This window comes from Trematomus bernacchii, unplaced genomic scaffold, assembly GCF_902827165.1.
Source record: "Trematomus bernacchii unplaced genomic scaffold, fTreBer1.1, whole genome shotgun sequence".
NCBI classification, from domain to species: domain Eukaryota; kingdom Metazoa; phylum Chordata; class Actinopteri; order Perciformes; family Nototheniidae; genus Trematomus; species Trematomus bernacchii.
In genome coordinates this window covers 3,317,442-3,344,690 of record NW_022987409.1, presented here as the reverse complement: position 1 = coordinate 3,344,690, position 27,249 = coordinate 3,317,442, and the positions used below count along the sequence as shown (strand labels likewise).

Below are 27,249 nucleotides of genomic sequence, written 5' to 3'. Positions count from 1 at the left end.
TCAATAACCAAACTTATGAAACTTGTTTGAGTTTGGAAATCCATTCACATTAAACCCACAGGTTTCATTTATGTTCTCTATCATGTGGTGATACACTTTACATGCAGAATATAGACACTCCCTCACAATGATAATAATGAATATGGACTTTACATTCATTATGGTTGATTACACAACTCAAGAGGGCTATTTGATTTTAAACAGCATACAATTGATTTTCGACCTTTCGGCCAAAAAGCAGGAGAAAATGCAACCTGGTTTGAAAGTATCAATAATGTCAGGTATTCATAACTAGTAGTAAATAGGCTAAAACACGAACATGTTAATGTCCTGTTAAAATGCACGTGTACGTTTGAGAACTTTTTTATTAATTAATTAACCGGATACATAAAAGCCTACATGTATGAGTTCCATGTAACTGTAACCAGCCTGATGACTAATATGAGATTTGGTGAGAAATGTAAAAAATGGTTGTACCCCTTACCCATCAAAAGCAAAAGCTTTGCAAAGGAGTGGAACAACATGGAAAGTGTGAATCTCTATGGAGGCGGCACACTCTCACAGGATGTCGTCTATTCTAGTCACTCCTTCCATCCTGTAAAGGGTTTCTTTCTGTCAAAATCTGAAAAACCTACAAATTCCTGAACCACAGAAATGAAAAATGCTAGAAAAACCGGCTCAGTGGATTTTCCAGAATGAATGAGTGAACATGCAGCTCATGCTGTGAGGTTAAGAAATGTTTGACTGTTCCCACTTGGCGAAATGAATGTCAAACTCCATGTATTATATTACAATTTTAATAAAAGAATGACCATACCAAACACAAAGTACAGAGTGTCTAGAAAAGAAAAACATAACAATACTTGCAACAACAATGATTGCATAGAACCTTTGAAAAACAATACACACAGTGGTCTGGAGATTAACAAGATGAAACCGAAGTTCAACCCCCTACCACCAGTAAGTGCTCGCTGAGGCTTTTGGGAATTGAAAAAAGACAGTATGTGGTACTTGACGAAAACTATTTAGGGTGCAGAATAGCAATGTTAATCGTGTGAACATATAAGACAGGCAAACATCTGTACAGGAAGCAGAGTCTCCGTAACGCTGGAGAGAATCTGACTGCCAACTGGGCTTCCTATTGAGAAAAACTATTCAAGATCAGCTTCTTTCCCTTGCTGAAGTGCCCTTGAGCAAAACACTAACTGTGCTGCAGATGTAAGAGGGGCTGCCTGGTACCCTACACACTGCTCTGACCTCCCAGCTCAGCACTTCCCAACAGGGATTGTACAGTATTACAATATTATTACATTTTGGATCATTGGTGATGAAAATTGGGAACTGGACATGAGCAAAAAAACAATCATCAATACCAACAGACTTGATTAAATAAAGGCAGATAATGAACGCCTACCTGTGTGGTGGCTTAACAACACAGTCTGGCTCTTTTTGGTTAATAAATTGGGTTAATTCATTCATTGTTATTGCAATTTCTCCACATCTGGCCTACCATGCTGGCACGTACCCAGAGGTCGGTCAGTAAAGCAGTCACTTATTGCATCTTTAGCATCCACTGCAGCGAGAGAAGATAACAGAGCACACACTCAACCTCATGAGGAAATGTACCGCTGTGGGTCTTTGTGAAGACGCTGTATCTCAAAAAAAGCATGCAAAGCCCTGCATGTTTTTCAGACCCAATATATTCCCATTAAGCTTGAGACATTCTTATTGAAATATTACAACAAACCACCTGTGACACTTTCAATATAAATCATGCATTTAGTCCCAGTTTGGTCCTAAACTTTAGTTTATGGACCCCTTCGGGAGGCACTTAAACAGTTGAGCTCTACACCCACAAACAAATCTCTCTTTGTATTTCCTGTTGTTATCAGCTCTGCAGGACTCCTTAACAGGCCACACACAGGCTGCTCTCTGAAATCCACAGTCAGACTCATTATTAGTCATTTTCTGTCATTAGTCGAGTCATTTTTCCCTTGGCCACAACATTTTTTTTCCTGCATTTACGTATCAATTAAGTTTAATAAAATTCCAAACAGGTGTAAAGGCAGCAACACTTTATCTATAAGGCTAACACCACAATTAAATGCTTGGGTGAAAAATAAATACTCTTTAAAATAAAGCAAGGTTATGTAATTATGTTAAAATTATACTTGAATATATTTTATTAAAGAGAGTAAGGGTGGCATCTGTCAATATTTGTGTACTATAATGTATATAAATGATACATAGTGAAGCCTTTTCTATTATATAATATGAAGCTGCATCCCTGATAGCTTTGGACTATATATCTGAATATCATGATTATCACATTTCTGATGCAGAATTTAAACTGTAGAACCACTGTATATACATGCAGTTTTTAAATGAACAGTTGAAGGCTGCATTTGGAAAAAAACTGAATGTAGCATAATGATCTAACCTGTTTGAATTGCTTAAACACCTCCAAAAAGGCCTGGAAATTGTCAATGTAAATGTACAAAAATAACAATCGCACATTCTTTTGAAAAATCAATCAATCAATTTTCCTGCTTGTCCTTGTGACAAAGACAAAATAAGTTGTGGTATGAGGAGAATAAAAACAGTCCTTGTGCATGCAAGTGAACTCCTATTGGGCTTGATGGCTCTGAACTCCTTTTCTTTTTCAGACTGAAGCAAAGGAAGCAGCAGAAGTACTTGTCCAAAATGGTTCCATTTGTCGGAGCAGAGTTCACAGTGCCAGTTGCCAAGAGGCAGTATGTTTGAAACACCCCGCCCTGCCAGTCTTTGTTTAGCTGAGCTGCTTCAGGAAGAAGCAGAAGCATACCTGTGGTCTCATGTACTGCGGCTAGATCAGGAAGACAGATTTCATTGTAAATGTCAAATCAAGCTCCAGCAGGACTTGAAGCAAAAACAACTCCAAGCATTGTCTTGCGTGGGTGGGGGGGGGGGGGGGGTTCAAACTCACTGCTGTGAAATGGGAGATGCGACATAGAGAGAAACACGCGCGCACACCTGACCCTCCACAAGCACGCTTACATAAATGTACACATACACACACTGGGATGAGGATGAGTGTGTGAATGCGTTCAGTGGGCGCCGTCGTCCCAAGCACAATCGTTCTTCTGCTTGGCCAGTTTTCGAACCACTCTCTCCAGCTCCTTGCGAGATTTCTGCTCCTCCTCCAGAAACTGCTTCATCCACTTATTCTCCTGTGAAACACACAGGCAATGGAAGCATTTAATGGCTATAGCTTGCAAAGTGTACACTACAGACAGCATTGTTGGCTGATTTAAGATCATGACAAGTGAAGTGATCTGTGGAATAACAGTAATGATGAGCTGAAATATTGTAAAAGTTTATCTAAACTAAAACTATTATTTAGAAGCCAAATCATGAATGGTTATGAGGAGGACCTGTAAACTCATACTTGTTGTTTCTTGAAATTGTAAGTTATTTCTTTTCGATTGTTTTGTAAAAAAAAACTAATTAAAAAAAACATTTGATTACAACATGAAGCTGGTGATGACGATGACCTAATCTTTTATTTTGAAGAAAAATGTACGCTAGAGGGGATAGGACCAGAAACGTTTTTTGAAGCTTCTTCTTGCCCCTGTTGAACATGACAGAGACTATTTGAGAATTCATTTGATTTTTCTTTGTACCTTGAACGTTTTCTTTTTGTTATAATTATTACTATAAGAAATAAAGAAAATATATATGTTAATATTATTGCTGTATGTTTTGTTTCTGACATGTTCAATAAATTGACAAAAAAATAAAGTGCATGTATGTTGGCATGCTATTCAATGATGCCCTAATAAGTGTTTTATTTGTGGATTTTTTTCTGTATACTTAACTCATTTTGATCAATTAGTGTTAAAATAGAAACAGTGTTTTTATTTCCATTGAAACGCTTTTCTTTTGTTAAAAAAATTAAATTATTTCTATTATCTGTCATGTTTTGTCATATTATTAAATATATACATATATATATTATATATAAAAGGAACAATTCTAAATAAATAATTTCTTAATAAAATGTGTCATTAGATTTGTTTAATTTATGTCAGTGTTAAAACTAAAATTGCTGCGGCTCTAGTACACTCAACAACTTCAGAACATTAGTCAAACTAAATTCACACAAACCTTTTTCAGTTCATGAACCTCATCCTTTAAAGCGTACACAGCATCGACCAGGCTCCTGAAACAAATAGAGAAAAGTAAGTACTGCTGGACGAGATCAATATCTATTTTTCCCTTGACCGGCAGGGCTCTCGACTAACTTTTTTCACCATCCTCCCGGAACCGTCCCGAAATACAATCTAAGCCGTCCCGAAATTAATGTGGATCATCCCGAATTTAAAATATTTGTTTTTCTACATTATCATTAGTTAAAATCATTCAAAGTGACTTTTAACATAAATAAAACATCATACAAATCATTAGATGATAATTCATCAACCTTTTTATTTGAGTAAATCAGTCAAACACATAAACAAAGGCCAAATATATTTAAAAAAAACACACAAGCGAGAAAGTTACTCTAATATTGAATCCAATCAAGTCCCATCCGATTAACAAAAAAATCCAACACTCTGTCCTGAAGACAGAAGACAGAACCCAGAGTAACCACTAACCAGGATGACAGTCTGTAACACAGTCAGGAGACCTTTACAAACTGCCCCGCCCCCTCGCACACAGACGGGAGAGAGAGCTCTCTTGTCTGGATTGGAAAGATCGAAAATACATCATAGACGCATTTTGTAGTCTTATTGCATATTAGAAACGGAGTTGGCGAAACTAAAACTGCAATATAATGTTCATGTAGCAATAATACATATGACATATGTTTTAAATGTCTCCAGTACCGATAAAAAGACCAGGGTAGGGTACCCATCCCTACATGGGGAGAGGCGAAGCATATTGCTAAGGACTAAATACGATGGAGAGTTCTCATCTCAGCTGCAATGACATGTCTGGAAACCCCCTCTAGGGTGCCCCATGCATAGCGCGCCGTCAAAAGCTGCTTCATAAGTTACGTTTTGTTTCTCCGCACCGCTCCGGGGTAAAAAAAATGGTAGTTACATCACAGCTGTGCGGCTGGCTGACAGCTGTAGCTACGTACTGTGTGTGTGTGTGTGTGTGTGTTTCGCGGGTTGCTAAATGCTTTGTGTGTGTTTATGTTGACAAGGAGGTTTAATAACTGTGTACTACACAAAACGTGCAGTCAGTTTCATTTTCATCGCCGTTCGTAGTAGAGTTAGCAGGGTATTTTTATTTTAACTCTCGTCCCAAAATTCATTTGTATCCTCCCCGACCCGATTTTTTTCGGCCCCGGGACGACGGGAGGTCCTTAAGCTCGAGCCCTGTTGACCGGGTATAAAACTCTATTTGGATATCAAGGTTTTACTGGCGGTTTTCAACCCCAAGATGATTCATGTCCCAACAGCATAAATAGGATCAATATCATCTTTCTGATTACAGAGAAAATCAGGATCCAAATACAAATAATGAAAAGTCTCTGCCAACAAATGAAAATTTATTTTTAGAGGTAATCATATGCTTACTTTTCCTCAATAACGGTCTGCCCATTGCTCTTCATCTCCTCCACAATGATCTTCTCTTCCTCTGGCAGGAGCACCTGAGGGACGCACTCTTTCCGCACCGCTACACACACACACACACACATTAATGGAAAAAGCTTGATTCATGGCTCTATCAGCCGTTCAAGATGAGCAATCTCAGAAGGCATTAAGGAATCCATTTCCTTACATAAACGAGCACCCGTGGTTGTCTGAAGCAGGCTGGCTCCGGTGCAGTACGCCTCGATCACCCTCAGAATCTGAGCGTCCTCCTCCAGCGCCACTGTGCCTGGAGATTCAATCATATACACGCAAATTAATAATGTAAATAACAATAATGTCATATAAAATCAAATAGGATAAATATACACGTAAGACTTTAATTCAGCAGACGGTGACACACAAATGTCTCTTCTATTTTTTATTTAAGGGCTGGGAATGGGCACTACATTGAGAACAAATATACACAGACATGCAATGAACTAACACACACTCTCTATTATATTAAATAATGATAAAACTCATACTTTTCCTCGTGTGAACCTCATCATCAGACGGCTTCCGCTCTTTCTTCCTGTTGCCAGGAAGGAACTTTTTCATTGGCCGCGGGCTCTTACTGGAGTCCTGGAGGAAAGAAATAAAGATTCAGTACATATATCTCTAACACACACACACACACACACACACACACACACACACACACACACACACACACACACACTACACACACACACACACACCACACCACACACACACACACACGACACCACACACCACACACACACACACACACACACACACACACACACACACACCACACACTACACACACACACACCACACACACACACACACACACACACACCACACACACACACACACACACACACACACACACACACACACACACACACACACACACACACACACCACACACACACACACCACACACACACACACACACACACACACACACACACACACACACACACACACACACACACACACACACACACACACACACACACACACACACACACACACACACACACACACACACACACACACAAAGCCAAGGCTCCAAACCAAAACAGAATGCAAGCTTACAGGGACGCGCATCCCTTATGAACACAGAACATTAGAAAAACAAAATTCCATCAACAAACAAGGCAGCAAGCATTTGGTCTGGGACAAAGCCAGCTAAGTCATCTATCTATGCTAAAATCAATCCTCCTAATGAAGCATAAAGGAACATTTTATAAAAATGTCTTTGTTTAATAATTGTAACATTTTTACCCAACACCGTAATTACTGTCACAAATGCTTTACCTTTGGGATACAGCGTTCACAAAGCTGAGATTTGTTTACATTATTTGCTACAAACAACAATAATGTTTATTTTTGCTGCTGTTGCTGGGTTAATTTTAGTGTTTGAAGACTGGTGCAATGTCTGTTGCCTCCCCTCAGCACACTAAAAGCTGAGGTGTGATGAATAAATAAATAAATCAAGTCTGAGCAATGCCACATCAGCATGACTCCTTACCAACGCAGATGTGTTGACGTAATGGATGTCTTTCGCTGGAACGGAGCGATTTAGTCAAGAGGGAAAAGATATTAAGCAATTGCCTGCTTTGGTCATTTATAGGGCCTCCTGGAACTCCACAGACTGCTCAGGAGATTCAAGATTAGTAATTGAGATGTCATAATCATGTTTCTCAAAACCTGTTTAGGGACTCAGAGATTCACATAAACACAGGCGCTCGGGCATTTTACTGACGTGTATGTGCACTCATCGTGTTCAACAGTGGGAGGTTAAATCGGTTGCCGTTTAATTCATTTCCGTGCCGAGATTAGCAGCGTTTGATGACCTTTTTGGAGTACATAATGCTCGGTGCACAGCTCTGTAATAGCCATGTCACTTTAAACCCGCAATTTAGGGTTTACAGCCACTTGGCAGCAGATGACCTTCAAAATAAGCTGACCGACACAAGGGCTTGTCATATTATTGCTTATTAAAGCTGATTGTCCAGCATGTTGAACATCTGCCTACATATCCAGAAGACACAGAGACATCTGGAGTTATGTTTAAAAAAGCGCTTTGCCAATAATGAACGTAGATCATTGTAATACAATGGCACATCATTGCACCTGGAAAACGTTGTAGCTCCTACACGTTTCTCCAAAAACATGTAATTAATCCACTATAACACTTATATATATATAAGTATATCTTGATATGTCATAGTGATGTTTGAGAGATAGAGGAGATGCAGGGAAAGAGAGTAGTGGGATGAAATGCAAAACTGGGACTTTTTTGTAGCCATAAAACGTACAGGTTACCTGAGGAAGGTTTTTTTTTTTTAACTGATACAATGCGTGGTCAGACACCTTGACTCGATACAGAGAAAGAAAAAAAAAGAGCAGACACGCAGGGCCACAGAAAACAGGAATCCAACAGATGACAATGAGAGAAGAGTGAAGCAAACAGAGCAAAGGCATGCCAGCTCAACACACACAGGCAACCCCATTCAACCTCCCCCACCCAAACCACATCCTTACCCACACACACACAGATAGAAACAGAGTGAGTTCTAACCTTACCTTCATGATATAAGACATCCTCTACAGAAGGCAGGATGGAGAAAGAGAAAAAGGGGAAATGTGCATGAAAAATACAACGAGAGAAGGGTGTGATAGAGAGTTAATAGTGATCATTTTTACACCCCCATCTGCCATTCACCTATTCTTTGTATACGCAAAATAGGGTGATTACTTCCTGTAGAAAAAGGGACATATGGGGAAAGAAAGTTTTGATGCATGCAAGAAAATAAGAGCCATTTGCTACACGCATGCTTGGTTATTTTCTCATAGATAGGTGGACAATATTCAGTTTAGAAGTAAATGTTTGTGGCAATGTTTGTTCAATTACAGCTTATCAAACTTAATGCATGTTTAGTGTAGACATATATTCAACCAATGACTAGACTGTCCATGCTTACTGAAACTTTAAAAGTACTGACGATCAGTGTAAAGCTTCTACCTCCCACATACACCACCAAGTGACAACCATACCACTCATAGCTCAAAATACCGGTAGACTCAATGCCCGACAGAGTTGGCGATCATGCTGAATTCACCAGAACAGCGCATTTTCTCGGCAGCCATTTCATCACAGGGTAAACACATGTCTTATTAATGTCATTGTTCATGGCCCTGTTTGATTCAGGGATGCTGCTGTGAAAGGGCCGTCCTCAGGACATCTCTTGTTGTAACCCCCCAAAGTAATTTGTTCCCCTATATGCATAAATTATTGTAACAATAATAGTTGTTGCTGCTTAACAGTGACCATGTTTTTTAATTAGCATAAATGACGTGCAAAGAACTGATCTATATATGGGTTTTCCTGTTGTCATCACGCCACAGTCAAATGTTTTTAGAGCATAGGTAGTCTACGTTTTAGTACATGTTTAAACGTTACTAAGGAATAGTAATACATATTTGATCAATTTGATGAAAAGCACTCAAATTATAAGTGATTCAATATGAATAACTCTACACACTGGAAGCTACTTAGATACAAAAGTAAATTACAGGCATCTAACAAATTATGTCTACAGGTAATCCAGCGTTTCACATAATATTTACACAAATATATATTCTGTAAAGTCGGAGTATGAATGTATTTCATTGTTGAATATGTGTCAATTTATAGAAAGTCTAATAATTAAACATACTATAAATTAGACTCTAATTAAAACATTAAAGGTATGTAGGTCAACATCACTTGTGTATTTTTTTGCATGCTTGCTTATTTTTGTGTAAAACAGGTCAGTGGAGATCTGAATAAACAGAAGGGGAAACAGAGAGGTAGTAGATGAGGTAGATGTCTTGTGGTTTCTGACTAACAATGTATGACTGCTTATAGGAGATGCATAAGAAGTGTGTGTGGGTTTGTTTGTGCAGCGCTAAACCTCCTACCTCTTTGTACCCCAGAGCAGCAGAGGGTTTGAGGGGGGGTGCGGGGCGCAGACAGCTGAGGGACCAGGGCTTGCTGATCTTTGGGGGCTCCAGGGGGCCACGGCTGCCCAGGTGAGATAGGTGAGTGGGGGGGCCGACCATGCTCAGTGGCTTGCCTTCTACAGTCTGCATGGGACAATAAAAGCATGAGTGTGAGAAATGTACGTGCGATAAGAGATGAGTCTAATGTTCACACCTCGGTTTGTTGCAGGATTCACTGTGGGTAATGCTTTGACTGTATGTGTTTGTGTGCGTGTTTGTGTGCATGTACATGTACTAACCTTCAAGATTGTGCCTGCAGGGCTGCCCCCTTTGGTGAAGGGCTGAAGCTGATCGAGCCATTCTTGTAACTCCTGGGAACTACTGCAGAACACTGTGACACGATCGATCAGGCCTCCTGCAACACACACACACACACACACACACACACACACACACACACACACACACACACACACACACACACACACACACACACACACACACACACAGACACACACACACACACACACACACACACACACACACACACACACACACACACACACACACACACACACACACACACACACACACACACACACACACACACACACACACACACACACACACACACCACACACACACACACACCACACACACACACACACACACACACACACACACACACACACACACACACACACACACCACACACACACACACACACACACACACACACACACACACACACACACACACACACACACACACACACACACACACACACACACACACACACACAAGTGAGAGTTACCTATGGCTGCACAAAAGTCAACACACGCTACAACCACAAGTGGAAACTCTTATTGAGGAAATGCAGGCATCATAGAAGATCTAGGTCTACCTTAAATATCTCTGCAAGAAATAGTCATTCATGCACTGTGACAATAAGTATACATGATTAAACACAAAATGTATGTCAAACCTCTTAACAAAGATGCCATAAACGAATAGATATGGCGAAGCAATATGTTTTGGTATATCATGAGGTAATTTCTTACTGTGCAAATCAAGGGATTATCTGAATCAAATGTTTAATTCACGTGTGTTGCAACTACCAACTGCAACAGTAGGGCGATTCTTATATATTTGTATTGACTGCTTGGACACCAGCATGTATATTTCACAGGGAAAAGGGGATGCATTGACTAAATTAGACTTTTTATGTTTAGAGTAATCTCATATTAATGAGTTCCCTGGGATGGAGTGACATTTGTTCATACTTTAAGAGTTTTGAAAACACAATCCTGCGGCTGTTCAATGAGGCTTTATCTAGGATTCTGTATGCCGAGTGACTGCTACATCTTCGACTAAACTAAAGAAGATTAGTCATCATTATGTTCGATAACTCAGATGCAAACCTGTGATGTCCAAGGCATAGTGGGCGTTGTCTGCATCCTCTGCTTGTCTTGTGACTGTGGTGCCGGTCAGCGGCAGTCTTCCCTGAAGGGGACAAACAAAAGGAAAGGTGAAATAAGGCAAAGATATTGTAGATAAGAGACTCCTGAAAGTACTAAAATGGTGTGCCCAATAAATACAAATGTATAAAGATAACAAAAAAGGTCATGAATGATTGATTTAGGGGACAGTCCTCACCTGATAAATAAAGCCACTCATCCGGGGACTGGCGGAAAGCATGACGAGCATGTTAGGGAAAAGCATTAGATAGCACTCCTCTTTTTCCTGCAAGAAAGAGAGAAGAAAATGTAGTTGTAATGTAGGAACAAATACATTTAAACAGTCAGTTAAAGGAAGGTGGCTTTAGCTGATCCTTCTTGTAACATTGCAACAGTTTATAGATTATGAAACGACAACTAAAAGTGTTGCATTGTCTGTGGATGTTTCATAGATTATCAATAGAGATTATGTGACAATTCATTCACATCCTACACTTTCTCAGAATACTCTAGTTGAATTTGAACCACTTTGCTAATCTGTAAAGCATAAATTAAGTGAGTAGTTCAAGTTTGTGTAATTATTTTTGATTAATCTTTATACTTAATACAATTTGGCTGGGCTGTTGTTTTTGATACAGATGGAAAATTAGATGAGCTCCCGAGAAGGCTTAATATAATATGGTGGTTGGAAAGTGGTTGGCAGTGATTAAAAGATAGGGCATTCAGACGTCTATACAAGGCTTTTCTTCCAACCACCATTTCAAAGTAAACCCCTGCTTAGAAACCACACAAGAAAGAAGAGATGGTTTTCAGAATGCTTATGGCCCACATAGGTTTCTGTTTTGACACCAGCGGGATATTGAATTTCCAAAAAATGGACGATTCATTTTTGCCTACACGATTCTTTAACATTGGGAACCCTATAACGCACATATCTTAAAGGGGACCTATCATGCAAAATGCACTTTTGTACGTCTTTTATACATGAATATGTGTCCCCGGTGTTCCAGGGAACTCACCAAGTGTCAGAAAACACAACCCTCTCTATTTTCCTCCATACCCAAATCTCTAAAAAAGGGGCTGCAACGGATCTGATAAAAACTGATCCAGATTTGAACACTGTCCTGACGTCAGGACGGTGGCGCTACGGCTATTGGGCCAACTCCACCAATCAGGAGGAGACAGCCACGGCCATAGCCGTTCGAAAGCGCTGGAGACGCTGTAGTACATATGCCAGGCCAGTAGATGGTGCTGTTCTCACTGAATCTGCCCAGAGCTAGAAATTGTCAAATTGAGCAAAATGAGGCATGGCTAAAATGCATGATCTGTTTGGTATTTTGAAAAAAAAAAAGTATAAATATGCCTTATATAGGTATGGTCCTACACTATATTATTCAAATATAGCATGATAGGTCCACTTTAAGTTAAATTATTGACAAACTTCTGGTTACTAGTAATCATGAGACTTGGCATAGGTCAAACAAATCTAGAGCATTTCACCTCCAATGCCATTCATACTTCTGCTGTCTGCATTAAACAGCCCATGTACTCTCAATCTAGGACATTACATTATATATAAAGACCAAATAAAAGTATTTTAGCGATGGGAATGAGGACGTATAAAAGTTCTTCTTACAGTCTTCACTCAGGCAGGCACATTTTGTGCTTTTATCCTCTTTCACTGAATGGAACCAATCTGAAGCTTTCACTATACAAATTCTAACAATTAGATCAAAAAGGGACAATTGATTCCAACTTCTTTCAGTCCTCGGGATGCATCAAAGCCGAAGTATCTCACCTCACTGGACCCATTTTTGACGTGGACCTGGGACATGTAGGCCACGTGACCGAGGCTCTTCATGCTGTCTCCCTCCCAGCCCCGCACCGGCTCCGACAAGATCTGGAGCTCCAGGTTCTTACGCTTTCGCAATTCCTGGCATTGTGTCTAAACAAACAGACACACATGCAGACAAAAATACAAATATATATTACACATCAACAAAGATTGTGTTACATAATTCATAATTTACCATGAGACATAAAGGGTCACTTTGGATAGATTTGGAAACCAAATAAGTCACATCAAGGCAAAGCTGCTATTCAAATCTTTTCCTGATTTCTGGATTGAAATCCAAATTATATTACATAAACTCACATAAAGAAAAGGTGGTTTCCTGATTTTTAGAAACACTGAGTAATGTGCAGCAGGGTTTTTTTTCCTGCTTTAGAAAATGTAAGTTTACTGATCATTGATTTTTTATTTACGTATTTTCCAGAAGTATATGGAGTAACCTGCAACATAACGTAGAACAATTTCAGGTGCTAGGCAGGGGCGCTCCCTGTTCAAACAGGAAAAATGACAATGCAACTGCTTTCATTTTCCACAGCACACAAGAATGATGTTCTGTGCACTACAGAGGTTGTAACTAGCTTTCCTGCCTACCCAACCACACAGAAAAAAATGAGACTTGCAAATTGCAACATTCACTGTTGTGTGATGATTTTTTTCCCGCATTGCTGTGCAGCTCTGCTGAACAGACATGTGTGAGTCACCTCATCTATTCTTACTAGGAACTCAGAGCTTTACCGAGGAAACTGTGTCTCAGAGAGTGATCTTCACTGAGGTACAATGCGGTAACTCGCTTCTAATCCATCCCTTCTAAAATGGCATTTCAGTTTACACCCACTGTAGGAACATCACTCAACATGCAGTACAAACTTCCATAATTGTTTGCCTCTCTGCCAACCTGTGCTTGATTTATTTTGAAGTGCTTTGTAACGTTACCATGCCATTAGTGTGTAGCCCATCTGACAGAGGTGAAGTCATAACAATAACCAACACAAGACTGATTTAATTTAAGTGTTTTAGTCAGTTAATAACATAAAAGTACAAACATAATAGCATACATTTGAAAAGCTTTTAATTATAATTATGAAAATAATGACATCACCTTTGTTTAGTTTGTTTCTCCTAGTTTTGTTTTAATATGCAACAACTGGCACGGAGTTCAATCTCCCAGGAAAATTAAGTAAAAATGTATACAACAAAGTAAGTGCGTCAAACATTGCACGACCAAAACTGAAGAGGGTAGTGCTTTTGTTTTTCATGGTAGCTATTTGTAGCTATTGCCAGTTACCAAAGAGCACGTTTTTTGCTGTAACTATACCCAGTAGCCTTCACGGCGGATGATGGAACAATCATAGGTTGTTTAACTTTAAGCCTGCTTTTGTACAGAGCAAGCCCAATCAAAAGTGGAGATAAAAAAAAATGATATGGATTACTATATATTATCTATATCATTTGAGCACGTAGAACCCCGGGACGTCCCACACTTACCACTAAGCTCCTGCATGTTGCTGTTGCCTTTACAATGTCAGCATAATCTGGGTGAGCTTCCTGTGGAGGAAATAAACAAAACATCAGCAAACATGGCAGCCTGAATATTCTGTAATATGCCAAGAAATTCAGAGATCAAAAGAGATAAGGTACATTGTCCGACATATACTGTATATATATACTATACTATGTTTATTTTCTCCTGTACCTCCACATGTCTCTCCAGCTCCTGCAGCAGCGTGGGGTATTTGTCGAGCCTCATGAAGGGCTTACTGAGGCTGGTGGTCAGGGCCAGGATCCCCGGAGCGCTGGCTCCCTGGCTCTCCATGAACTTGTCTAGTTCCTCGCTGTTGAACACACAAAGAAAACACTTGTAATGCACAGTTAAGGTTTTTAGATTGTAAGATTTAGAATAACTGACTAAACAGGTTAAAAAAACATTAAAAAGAGGCCAATTTCTGATGATGAGAACTTGAAAGACCATAAAATCAAATATAAAACAACATTTAATCATATATAAATAAATAAAGATTGAGATTTTCTTTGGTGCTAATTCCATAGCGTTACATTTAGGCTTTATATTAATATAAAATGTATGATACATAAAGGTTTTACCATCTAATAAAATGTTGCTATTACTGCAAGAGAATAATTTCTTATAGATTATGCAGACTGTGTAGGTTAAGTGGAAAAAAAGATAGAGCTTGAGGAAAATGTGTGTCCACAGTCCATTATCTGTGCCTCCCCAACGAAGATGCATTTACATACAGGGACACAAATAAACATAAATGCATCGAGACGCACTTAAACTATACAATACCTGCATTATAAAACGTTCTCTGAGAAGGCAATTCAAAGCATCACACTTTCTAATGAGGACAGGAAAGTGGGCAACACTTATGTAACCACTAAAGGTTTCCATTTATTTGTCATTCATTTAAAAACCACTAACGCAATGATGAAAAACACACAGTATGTCACATCTGGGGTGAGTGTTAGAATAACCGACTGTAATGGTGTTAAAAGGCAGATCAAATGAGGTCATAGTTTTTATTTTTCTCCTTTGCATCACGCTCACTTCACAGCCAAACTGAAAACATGACTTGAAAGTAACACCATTCATGAGTTTCTATAGTCTAAGACTGACACGATACCCAGTTGCAACACTAACAGGTAACTTTGAGTAAATGTAAAGGTCACAAAAGAGGCTTTTGCAAGTGAGACAAAAATCTGCTTACTGTGAAAAAGTGTCTCGCTTGCCTGTCAACAAAACCACATTTCTATGTATCCTGCCAACGGTCTGCTTCCTGTGTGTTATTCAACTTATTGTGCAGTTCACAGCGTATAATATGAAACACCACTTCTACATAAGCCAAGATTCAATCATTTAAATTCTTTATTCTTTATTCTGCCATTTCACAGTGACTGATCAATGCAATAGATTTCCATACCAATAGGTCCTACTTAATGGGAAAAATGCATATGAAGATCTCACTATAACGATCAGACTTAGTTTAGCCTCTTAGACGTTTACAGAAGGGAAGCCTGACACCGTGCGGTGTATTGCTAAACTGCAGCTCATCGACAGATAACAACATGCAGTAGTGCACAAAATGACACGACTACCAAGACCCATGTAGACTTGCCTCAAAAGTAGGGTGAAAAAGGATAAGGTAAGCAAGTCTTGGGCATTTGGTTGGTCATACTGATGGTTTCCACATGTTTGCCTTTCACCTCATTGCACATTACAGGGTGTATGCCTTAAGAAAGGTTCAATGAAACATGTACTATCCCTTCTTAATTATTATCCCTTATATGAATACTTTTTTGGACAGATAGGAATAAAACTACTACATTTGTGTTACACGGTTCATTTTTCTTTAATTTCCTACCCAGAGAATAATGTCATGACTCCTTTAATTCATCTTGTGACCCCTGCTGGTTTATATCAAACCTTAAAAAAAATGCAATCTTAAAGTTATGCTTAATGATTTAAAGCATCTATATTATGCTAAGTTTTGGGTTCATACTCTTATTTGGGTCCCGAATAGCACATTAAAAGGTCCCATGTCATGCTTTTCCGGTTATTACCCGTCCCCTTGTGTGTTATGAAGGTTTTTCTGCATGTAAACGGTCTGCAGAGTCACAAACCCTCAAAGTACACCCTGTAGCGAGTAAAACTCTAACACAGAAAAAACCTGTCTGTGCTGCCCAGAACGCCTCGTTGGAGATTTCCCTTGTTCCATTGTTTACTTCTTGGGTATAGTGACGTATTTCGGGTATAGTGACGTAACGTTACGTAACGGCTCCGCAGATTGGTCCAAATTGACCGCGGAGCCTTTACGTTTGGACCAGCGGGACACTGTGAGCTGGCTCACTGGTGTGGGGTCGGCGAGACAGCGAGACACCGCGGAACTCAGCCTGGGCACACACACAAACTCCCAGCCAGGCTGCGGGTGTGTGTGTGTGTGTGCCCAGGCTGAGTTTCGCGGTGTCTCGCAGACGGCCACTGGGCTCACAGGGAGGGGGGGGGGCAGGAGCTCCAACAAGCCGTTTAGGACAGAGAGTGAATACACATACTATACAGAGATGCTGTATGAGAAACCAATGTGAGTTTGGAAAATTGCACAGTATAAATCTATTTTAGTAGACCTCAACAATGGAATTATGATCAGTAGAAATGGCCATGACATGGGACCTTTAAGGGCTTTAAAAGGGTAAAACATTATTTTGGATAATCTAAAAATATACATTTATCCACGATCTGTTTTAGCACATGTCTCTTCAGGCCACAGTCTGCTTTATTTGTCTTGTGAATAAATTGCCACAATATTTCTCAAAATTCAGGTGGAGATACTCATACGGGGAGCAGTCATTTCTAATATGCCTACATGGGACGTAGGGAGGGTAGCCAAATATGAGGGGCTTGTTAAAAGTTTTCTAACAAAGGCAAACCACAAAAACTGTGTCATTTCACAGTGTGTTGGTTGGTAATCATTTTGGATACCCAAATGCATTGAAATATGACTTTTTCTTGACACGTCCCCTTTACCACAGTTTTCTTCTGACTGTAACACTTTACTTCTGCACTGTTCATCCAAATTCTCGATATGACTCAGTCGGTATCAGACTTATTTTGGCAGTGTTGTGCTGTGTTGTGTGCAGGACTGACCTGTGATCAGTGAGGATGCAAACAGCTGAAGGATGGCTGGAACAATAAGCCAGATACAGAGTCTTGATCTGAGACATCAGGTTTAAATAGCAACCCGCCACTCGCTGCTGGCCTTCAGAGACTCTGCAAAGTAACACAGAAACAAGGTGAGAGGGGGGTTAACAATTAAAAAAGAAACAGTTGGGGAAAAAGAAAGATATGGTAAGAGATAAGAGGAAAAAACATGCAGTGAAAATATCTCAAAAGCTGCCATTGTTTAGGGCTTGATCCAGATGTTTTTACTGACAGTTCAAATACAAGACTGGGCTTGCAGTTTTGAAACCTGGCAGAATACAGGTCTTAAACACTCACCTGATTTCACTTCCAAAACAGAACACCACAGAATCATAACATCTCTACTGTATTTGAGACACATTGAAGACATTCCAAGGCTCAACCTAAAATAATGTAGTTTACTGTATTCTAACAATTGTAGATTCTTCACATTCCTACCGGCCATTTTCCAAAGCATACCATACCATACCTTCTACGTATGAATGTATTTTCCCCCAAGGCAGAGATTTCAAATGGCGTTCAAAGCTAGTGAAAACATTTGTCTTAGTTTGAAGTTGCTGGTCAGAGTTTCCACACTAGTGTAACATCTGTTAAACACCTGAACAGTTGAAACAACATCCTTAATATTCATCTGGCTGCTACTTAAAGATTATTTTTAAATTATTTATCTATTTACCTATCATATTTCAACAACTTGCATATAGACTCTTATTGCACAATTTTTTTTTAAAACTATTTTTTCTTTTTGTATTACTATTTACTTGCACTATATTTGTTTATCTGTGTTTTGTGTGCTCTGTTGGAGAAGCCTGTGACACAAGATTTTCATCGGCATAACTACACTGTAGCTATGTTCGTATGACTAAATAAAGAACCTTGAACCTTGAATGCACCAAATGAATGAATGCGGAGTAAACATTAAGAATAATGTATGAGGCAAAGGGACAAGGATGGATTAGCTATTTAAAACATGTTTTTGCAAGTTTATATTTGTACCATGAAGAAGTGAATATAATAGAGATGTCAGGGAGGAAGGAAGTGGTTGCGAAAATATAATGAAGTATGATATGCTTTGCGGAACACTTGGCAGTAATGTATAGTATGCTTGCAGTGGAGAACATGACTATAAAACATAAATGAAAACTAGAAAAGTCTTCTGAAAGGCATTTCATTATGGCTTACAATACAAGCACAACGGGGTGTACAAATATTGATCTCCTCTGATATAAGTTAAATTAGATGTTGAATTTACTGAGCAAACTACCACATATTTCATGGAGGTCCGTGTAAAGTATGACTTACTTGGTACAGTCCTCCAAAGCCGCACACAGTCCCTGCTGGAAGGTGAGTATCTCCTCCAGGTTTCCACACAGGGTGGCGCTGTCTGCACTGCTCAGCCTGGATATACACATATTTAGCATAAGAGGAGACTATAGGGACTGTCCTACAACATACAATAAACATGAAAGTACAGTAATCATCATCGTTGATTACAATTTCAGTCAATTCAAGAATATTGACTCATATCTAAACACTTATTTCACAAAGTTTCATGCTCTTACTTGTCGCTGGCTTGCAGGGGTCGTAGATAACAGCTCAGCACTGTTTGTAGTTCTTTGACAAATTCCCGCTCATGTTCCAAGATGTCTTGTACAACCTGAAAAACAGCACATAAATCTGAATATTTTGCGTAAACAGATTCCAGGGAAACAGTTTTTCCTTCAAGTTAAAATCTCAGGTTAAACTGCTCGATAATCTAGATGATTTTGTCATTATTAGTCAACAACATTTGATCACTGTGGTTATGTTTAGTCCACTCAAAATGTGAAAAAACAAAGTGAGGTTTTGCTGACCGAGTGCGGTTTAAAAACGGAGAAGCTACTTGTTGTATTTTTAGAAGTTAAGAACAAGATTACTTCCGAAAAACGGATCATAGTGAAGAGCCCTTAAATGACAAGCAGACACACTGATCCTATGTTGTATGAGCTGATAAACTCCTTAACTTAACTCATTTACTGTTAGATAATTGTTTTCTTCTTTTTCATCAGGACAGAAGCAGTAGCAAGAAAAAGCTACATTTTGATAAACCCAAATAGACAGCTAAGATACAAACATGAGAAACATTTTTACATTGACTAATTTCTGATTTCTAAAGTGGTATGACACAAAGAATAAAACATTAGCCATGCCCTGCATCATTTTGACTCACCACACTGTAGTAGTTCTTGGTCAGCTGAGTTCCTTTAGGAGACACAGGCTTCTCTGTAGAGGACATAGATAGGGATAGGACAATTGTTCAAAGCTTTTTCAACCAAAATATCAGAAAGTTTGAAAAATAAACATTTTAACAGAATATTCGATATATATAATGACCTTCTCAGAAAATCTGTTGGAGATGTTAAAAACCCAATTCAAAAAAGAAAAACTCGATTCTCTTATGCAAATAGTTTTATTTAGTTTTAATTCTCAAAAAGTGTTGGAACAAATAACAATAGAACGAGGCTAAACAAGTTGCTATTTTATAACATAACTGTTGTTTATCATAGCCTTTTTTTTTTAAACAGCATAATGTTACTGCATCATCAGACTCTAATGTTGTAATTTCCCTTCCGAAATAAAGTGTAATATTTAAATTACCATGAAAGTGTGGCAACATTTAGAATGAAACTTTATGAAACTTACAGTCCCTATTATACTCAGGAATTCATGATCTTGTTTGTGTGGCCAGACTCACCGCAGGGTTTGATCTCCCGGACGTAGTTGCTGGGAAACCAGCCCGTCTTGGTGTTGAGGGCGCCCTCCCACCACCCCCCCTCCTCCTGCCGCATCACATGGATCAAGTCGCCTTTATTGAAGGACAGCTCATCCTCATTGTTCTGCTTGAAGTTGAAGCGAGCCTTCACCATCAGCTGCCCACCTCCACCGTTCTCAGACATCTCCTGATAGAGAGACGGTCAACAACACAAACAAATGTATCATCAGTATTAGCTCTATATACTGTACACAGCGTGCATTATAAAAAAAACATTCACCTACTGAGCTATGGTAGGATTGGGTTTCCTTTATCCGCCAGACACGGCCACATTTCATAGAATTAACAAACTACTGATGAGCTGATAACCAGTTCTATCACCAAAAGAAAAAGGGTGCTTGGTCTAATTACCAAATTATTGTAATTTATTGTTTGTTTGACTGTTATTACACCTGCAGGATTGCCCCTCACTATGTCAATTATGCCTCTGTTACGAAACATCCCTTCTATTATTGTATAAAGTTCATGAACATTGTATAAGATGCACATATAACTAAATAAAGAATTGTAAAATAAATAAAAACATTCACCATATCTTTAAACTGCACATTAAGCTTATAAATTAGGCTTTTTAAGAAATAATTTGGGTTTCTCTTTATATATTTTAGCTCGTCATGGGGCAGGGAAATGCAATGTGTAGTCATTTGAGGTTAACAATAAATAAATTAACTGATACATTCAACATAATTTAGTGAAATTAGTAGTGACATAGAAAAACAGAAAGTCGATATGTAGTGTATAAAGAAGTAGCATACCACTGATTTGGAGTGTCTACGCAGAGAGCCTTTGGTTTTGGCAGAGGAGAGTGTGTGTGAAGATGTCGACTGACTAGGAGAGTGGGCACCGGACTGCGAACATCTCTCAGCAGCACAGTCTACGGACACAGAGGAAATACAGAGCCTATTTTATTTAGATTTGTACACATGGTTTGTTCTTATCTGGTAAAGAACATCATCACAGTTGACGCAGGTACACATACTTGAAGGGGCTGGCAACTTGATGATAATGCATGCGAGTATGGTCCATTGCTCTGCACAGCCCCAGCACAAAAAACACACACGCTACACATTAACAATGCCTGATAGAATCATCTGATTTAACCAAAGCTGGCACACTGCAACCACATTAGATAAAGCAGCTGTAAGAAGGAATGCAGCATGCAGTCTTTAGACTAAAATATAAATATGTTCCAGTAATCACTCATACTTTCTATAGCTACTTGACACATATTTAGCTACATTTCCCACCAACACTGTCTGTTATCCCTGCAGTTCGGTGAAAAAAAAAAATGTATGACACCGACACTCGTTCCCTCCACAGTGTCATCACTGTGCCGCTGCAGCAGAGGAACCGTGATTTAGTGCCTGGAGCTGCCAGCTGCCCTGCAGTGTATGTGCAGTCCTTGAGGTGAGCTGACAGAGGGATCAATTCTGTAGCTGGTACTCACTTGAAAAATGACACATGACAACCCTGCAACCTCTTACACTAACAAACAGAAACACCCTCACTGAGGACTCCCTATTAAATGCAAACTGGATGCATGCCAGGTCCACTGTATATCCAAGAAGAATAAATAAAATAAAAAAAGTGCACCATTAGTCTTAGCCACCTCTAATTCAGATCCAATGAGGTGTTCAACTCGGATCCTATAAAACTGACAAATGCTTCCTTGCACTTCCATTTACAGGCAGTGAAATGCGATAACACTTTTTTGTGATCTTGTTTCATCAGGAGATCATCTGTAACCTATGTTATGTAAGGTGAAGGCTGGAGATTCCCTACTGCTTTCCATATGCTGAGATGTCAGGGAGGCCGAACTGATGAGAAGGACACTAAAGGCAGCGGGAGAGTCCACATGAACTGCAGGTGGGGCTCATGGATCCACATGCCCCTCCCAACACACACAGAGAAGACTAACAAGCCCTTCTGTCAGCTCTAAGGTTACCAACGTTATTTTTGTGTGCAGGCTATGTTGAAGATCATATCCCCCTAAAAACAAACATGTATTCTAAACACTGAGTCAGGAGCTAAGCCAGACTTGGAAGAGAATCACAAGTTAAAAGATGGAGGCCTCTTCTGTTAGATCATATCAACTAACTTGTGACTAATCCACTTTAAATCGAGTTCACTTTGAGAGATGAAAGAGCAGCTGCTGGGCATAGCCAGCCTATATCAAACATTTGAATATCAAAAAGAGAGTACTGACCGATGCTTGTGGTCTACATTTCACACTGTGGCATGCCTCCTGTACATTTAGTCATAGCACATGTACCACATCACCAAAGGAGAGTAATATCATGTAGCGTTGAAACACTTAGCCGATTAATTACAAGACCAAATACTATTACGATAATAAATCATTTTATTCATTTCTCAAGCAAACATGCCAAATATTTGCTGCTACTAGAGTGAGGATAAGGTGAAGATGGGGTGCATTTGTGCTGAACACCAATGTAGATTGAATACCTTTTTTTAATTACTTTTAGTCAAATAAAACAAGCAATTTGAATTACAATCAAATTGGGGTCTTGGAAATTGCGAAGATCAATTAAAAAAAATGTCTGACTTTTATAGAACAATTAATTGATAAAAAATTAAAATAATCATTAGTTGTAATCTCAATCTTCACTGCCATTTACACAGGAATAACACAAACAGATTGGAGCATTGTGCATTTGTCAGAGAGCATCCAGAGGGGGCACATTTATCCAAAATTGCTGACTTAATAATTGTAAGGCTGCTGGTTTTGTGGCAGCTGTGAGCTGGAAACTAAAGGCATTACCTCTTCAATGCCCTCAAACGAGGAATCTCGAGCAAAGTAATTAGCCACAAATTGCTGTTGGGCTGCTGCACTGCGAAACACTTTCAGCTGTGTCCTTATTGAAGAAATGCACTTGAGAAGGACGTGTATGTGTGTGTCTAAAAGTGATATTAAGTCACTATATGCATTTTGAGTTTAATCAACATTTTCAAAACCCATCAAATGAGCAAGAGGATCAAATTCATGGTGTATCAAGCTTTGGATGCACATGAGTAAATATGGCACTCAGCATGATCCAAACACACACTGCCATGCCAGCTGCCCATGGGAAACACACTCAACATGATTAACAAGGGCTGCATGGACAACGTCTGTGAAAATGACCACCATCATAGCACAAATGTGTAGAGGATCATAAAGAATCATCTGGCAACGGCTGCTAACATGTCGATACTTGTTCAGTTTTTAACCACCCAAGCATTTCATTCGAAAATGTGCATCTACGGACACACATATAGCTTCACTGATGAACACCAAAGAAGCATTATCTGCAGTATTTAGCCTAATGTGCCACCTTTTATAGAATTCAAATGTTTTTTTACCCAGACGGCAAAGCTCTTACCTTGTGTGGCAAAGTTGACTGCCAGCAAAGTGGTCAGCACCTTGCCAAAATTCTCACCAGTGTATAAGCACTCTGGTTCAAACCCCTGGAAAGAAAGGAACAGAGAAGATGAAGAAGAGCAAGTTAAAATGTGAAGTTCTACACAAATCCGAGCAGCAAAACAAACAATACACACACATGCACACACCCACACCCACACACAATGAAACACAGGGATTTTAATAAACTTATAACAAGACAGAGATCAAATCCGACATGTTGAGCGTGACCCATATTTTGTGACTTAGTAGTTAGTAATAAAACAGACAGTGCCAGTCTCATTTGCAATTCGCTATGCACTTGCGCGCACACACTGATGATCGCCACATAAACAGTCACACTGCTTGATCACTCGGTCTCAGACAGCTATCTTCTTTCCTCCAGCAGATAAGGTTTCCCATTTTAAATAAAACATCTTAAATATACAGTAGAGTTTGAGCAGTCCAGGCTTGGTCATGAGTTGCGTACAACCTCACCTAGAGGTAAAGTGTGACTGTTAGATCTCTGTAAGGTGGGATCGGCCTGAGGGTCAACATCACTACTAAGATTTACTTTTCTCACTTTTCATCGTGTTAAAAAGGGGGTTAAACACAGTGTCGTACAAAATGATTTTGTACTTGTTATTTGAAAGTAGAAAAAAATGGAAAACCCCATACACAATAATAAAACAAAATGGAGTGGATAGGTCTTACATCACAGTATTGATCAGTAATAACGGTTGCCAGTATTGACATCTTGACCATTGTCAGCGCCAGTAGTTTCTATGATTCATGTTAAATTAAATTACTACAGTAAGTGTATAAAACCAGAACAAATAAATAATTTCATGCAGTTAATAACACAGCTAAAAATATCCTTGAGCAGTAATTGGCGCTTCCTCTTTCTGCATCTCAGTGCAGAAGTGAAAGCAGAACGACTGCTCCCTTTGTGCAGTCACAGGACAAACAGGCACCATATGCTATGGCAAAAAAAGGTTCTCCAAGCATGATCACATCACTGACCAAAATGAAGGGTATGGCTCGCCGTTGCGCTACAGACATCCCCTGACCGATCCACTTGACAGAGGCTCTCCAAAAACGACAGCCCGTGAGCTACTGGCGGGCCGCAAAAGGTCTAATTATGGGCCAAGGCTGAGTTGGTGGATAAAAGCAAAGGGGACCTCCCAGACATAACAAGCCAGCTGGGCAGGAGTGCCAAACCACTTGACTCTGCAGAGAGCCAGCTTGCGGAGTCAATTAGCTGTTTAAAGAAACCAACTGAGGTGACTCAAGACCAGAAAGGAATATTTATAAAGCTAGAGGACACATTACTGTCCAGTGTGGCGTTCACAAACAGGCTGGTACAGAGACAGGGAAAACTCCCAACATCTGTGAATGATTTGCCCCTTTCTAATATTAGAACATCTCTTTAGCAACACAGCCATGCCGTGTATTGCCCAGTAAGCAATACATATAAATGTCCCTGCAGTATGAAAGAGAAAGGGAATTTAAAAGGAAGTAAACACTGTTGAAAACTAAGTTGTGGCCATTTCAAAACAACAGGACAGGTCCCTTCCTGTCTGGTCAGTGGGAGTGACTGACAGCATGGATGCAGAACACAACACAAGCAAGAGTGTGTTTAAGTCTTGTCTATAAACTGCAGTGGGCTCAGGGGGCTAAGTAAAGAGATCATGAAAGAGGGGTCAGCCCATGTCATAAGTAACATTGCACTTTTTATACACTTAAATTTGACTAACACTTACCTCCACTTTCAAAGACGAGCATCCTCTTAAAAACTCCTTGATGTTGGTAATGCAGTCGGCTTCAGTTCTTGGATCCTGGCAATACTGAGCACACACACGAAATAAATATATAAACACAAACTACGGCTTAGTAAGGGAGACACACATCTGACACAAGCCTGACACCGACGTGATATTTCATTTAGGTACACATAAAAGCGCAAGTAAATCCGGTTAACTACAGTTAACAAAATAACTGTGGATTCTTTCTGGGTCTCCTTCATGCATATAAAACCATTACACCATAGAAATGTCAAAGTAGACACATTTAGGGAAAACATCCGCTCACTTGTCAAATTTTCAAAATAAAGTTATGTTTAAAGACCGCATTGCAACGTTAACACATTTAATGAGGGGAACAATCTGGACTTTTTATTAAGTATAAATCACACTGTTCTTTTATAGGGGATTGTATGACAACCAAACAAGGTCAACAGCAACAAACAAAAGGCGAGGTAGTAAATGTGAAAAGAGAGAAGTTACTACTTCCGGTTTTATTCTCTGCTTCAGCTGTATTGATGCCTTTTTTCAAAGGGGGAGGTCGTACAGGGAAGAGCCTTCAGGAGGAAGTGACGAACTGTCTTTGCAACTGTTATTTGTCATTATCAACTTTGTCATCTTAACAACTAAGAGTGTAATTATGGTTGGTTTAACACGTCGAAAAAGTTGTTTAAAACCGAGTCCTGTATGACCCCCAGCTCACTGTCTCCAATATGGCTCTGTGTCCAATGTTTCACGCACTCTTCCTACCGAATAATGTGTCCTGTTTTGGTGGGTGTTCACACCGACTCACTCATGTCAAGAATGCGGAACATTTTGCTTGCTTCACAGGAAACCACATATTGTAATCTCATATCTTAAAACTAAACAAATGCGGCTGTATTTTTGATTCACTGGGCATCATACTGAACGCACAGGCGGCTATTAAAACTTCACGGCTCAAGAAGTGAGAGCTACAGAAATGAAAGGCCTGCTGCAGGCAGAAGTTTTATATCGGTATCATTTTCATCAAACACCTCCCTTTCTTTCACCAGCAGCCGTCGATCATTTGTCGTTTGTTGACTTAGTAAACTTAGATCAACAACTCACCTTGGGAGTAAAGCCAGGTATAAGTCTCTCCGTGAGCTTGCACAGGACGACCCCATCCTTCAGCGAGGTTTTCAAAAACTCCTCCGGGTCCGCTATGTTCTTTTTAGGCGAGCTGAGCACTCCGAGTGATATCAACCACGTTACGGTCTGCTCCTCTGGATTCATAGCTCCACGAAATGATCATTGCCTAAGCACGCATTGCTATAAAAGAAATAAAGTGGCGGCCTGTTCCGTATCAATATGCAACTCACATCCGCACTTCTGCTAGAAGTTAAAAAAAGAGGCGGTGGGGGAAGGACGACGCTGTTTCTACACGCAAAACTGATGATCACCCCTACTGGCAAATAGGCACCTCAACAATGGACAGGAGTCGTTTTCCTCTGCAAAGTAGCACATGCTGGCAGAGGGCACTTTCTCCAATATCATGTTACAAGTGAAAATGCAGCAATCATTAGGAAATACCTCCAGGGAAGTGATATTTGAAATGCATCAGCAATTTTTTGCAAAACAAAAATGGACCATTTTACACTGTAGGAATGAGGTGAT

At 39.6% G+C, this 27,249-nt stretch overlaps 1 protein-coding gene across 2 annotated transcripts; it reads right to left on the bottom strand.

The window, feature by feature from the left end:
• Positions 1-781: 781 nt before the first annotated feature.
• Positions 782-26,994, bottom strand: arhgef6 (Rac/Cdc42 guanine nucleotide exchange factor (GEF) 6). 2 transcript variants are annotated; one of them, XM_034136529.1, is made up of 22 exons: positions 26,704-26,994; positions 25,576-25,659; positions 23,796-23,880; positions 21,168-21,286; positions 20,335-20,539; positions 19,810-19,862; positions 19,163-19,257; positions 18,903-18,998; positions 17,547-17,669; positions 14,583-14,721; positions 14,375-14,434; positions 12,836-12,982; positions 11,237-11,323; positions 11,002-11,083; positions 9,880-9,995; positions 9,560-9,724; positions 8,183-8,203; positions 6,110-6,206; positions 5,773-5,871; positions 5,568-5,667; positions 4,147-4,201; positions 782-3,209 (listed from the first exon to the last, which is right to left on the bottom strand). In XM_034136529.1, exons 1-22 carry the CDS (start codon positions 26,866-26,868, stop codon positions 3,087-3,089), a joined length of 2,316 nt encoding a protein of 771 aa, XP_033992420.1. In that variant the 5' UTR covers positions 26,869-26,994; the 3' UTR covers positions 782-3,086. The 2 variants fall into 2 exon arrangements, with proteins under 2 accessions (XP_033992420.1, XP_033992429.1); XM_034136538.1 differs by lacking the exon at positions 8,183-8,203.
• Between the last annotated feature and the right edge of the window lie 255 nt (positions 26,995-27,249).

What these genes read in the sequence shown, in the direction of transcription:
- arhgef6 (XM_034136529.1), bottom strand. Translation starts at nt 26,868, where the DNA reads ATGAATCCAGAGGAGCAGACCGTAACGTGGTTGATATCACTCGGAGTG. An exon ending in TACCTGGCTTTACTCCCAAG is followed by an intron (nt 25,660 to 26,703) that starts GTGAGTTGTTGA and finishes GTGTGTGCTCAG; the next exon opens with TATTGCCAGGATCCAAGAAC. An exon ending in CTGCTCTGGGGTACAAAGAG is followed by an intron (nt 8,204 to 9,559) that starts GTAGGAGGTTTA and finishes TGCCTTCTGTAG; the next exon opens with AGGATGTCTTATATCATGAA.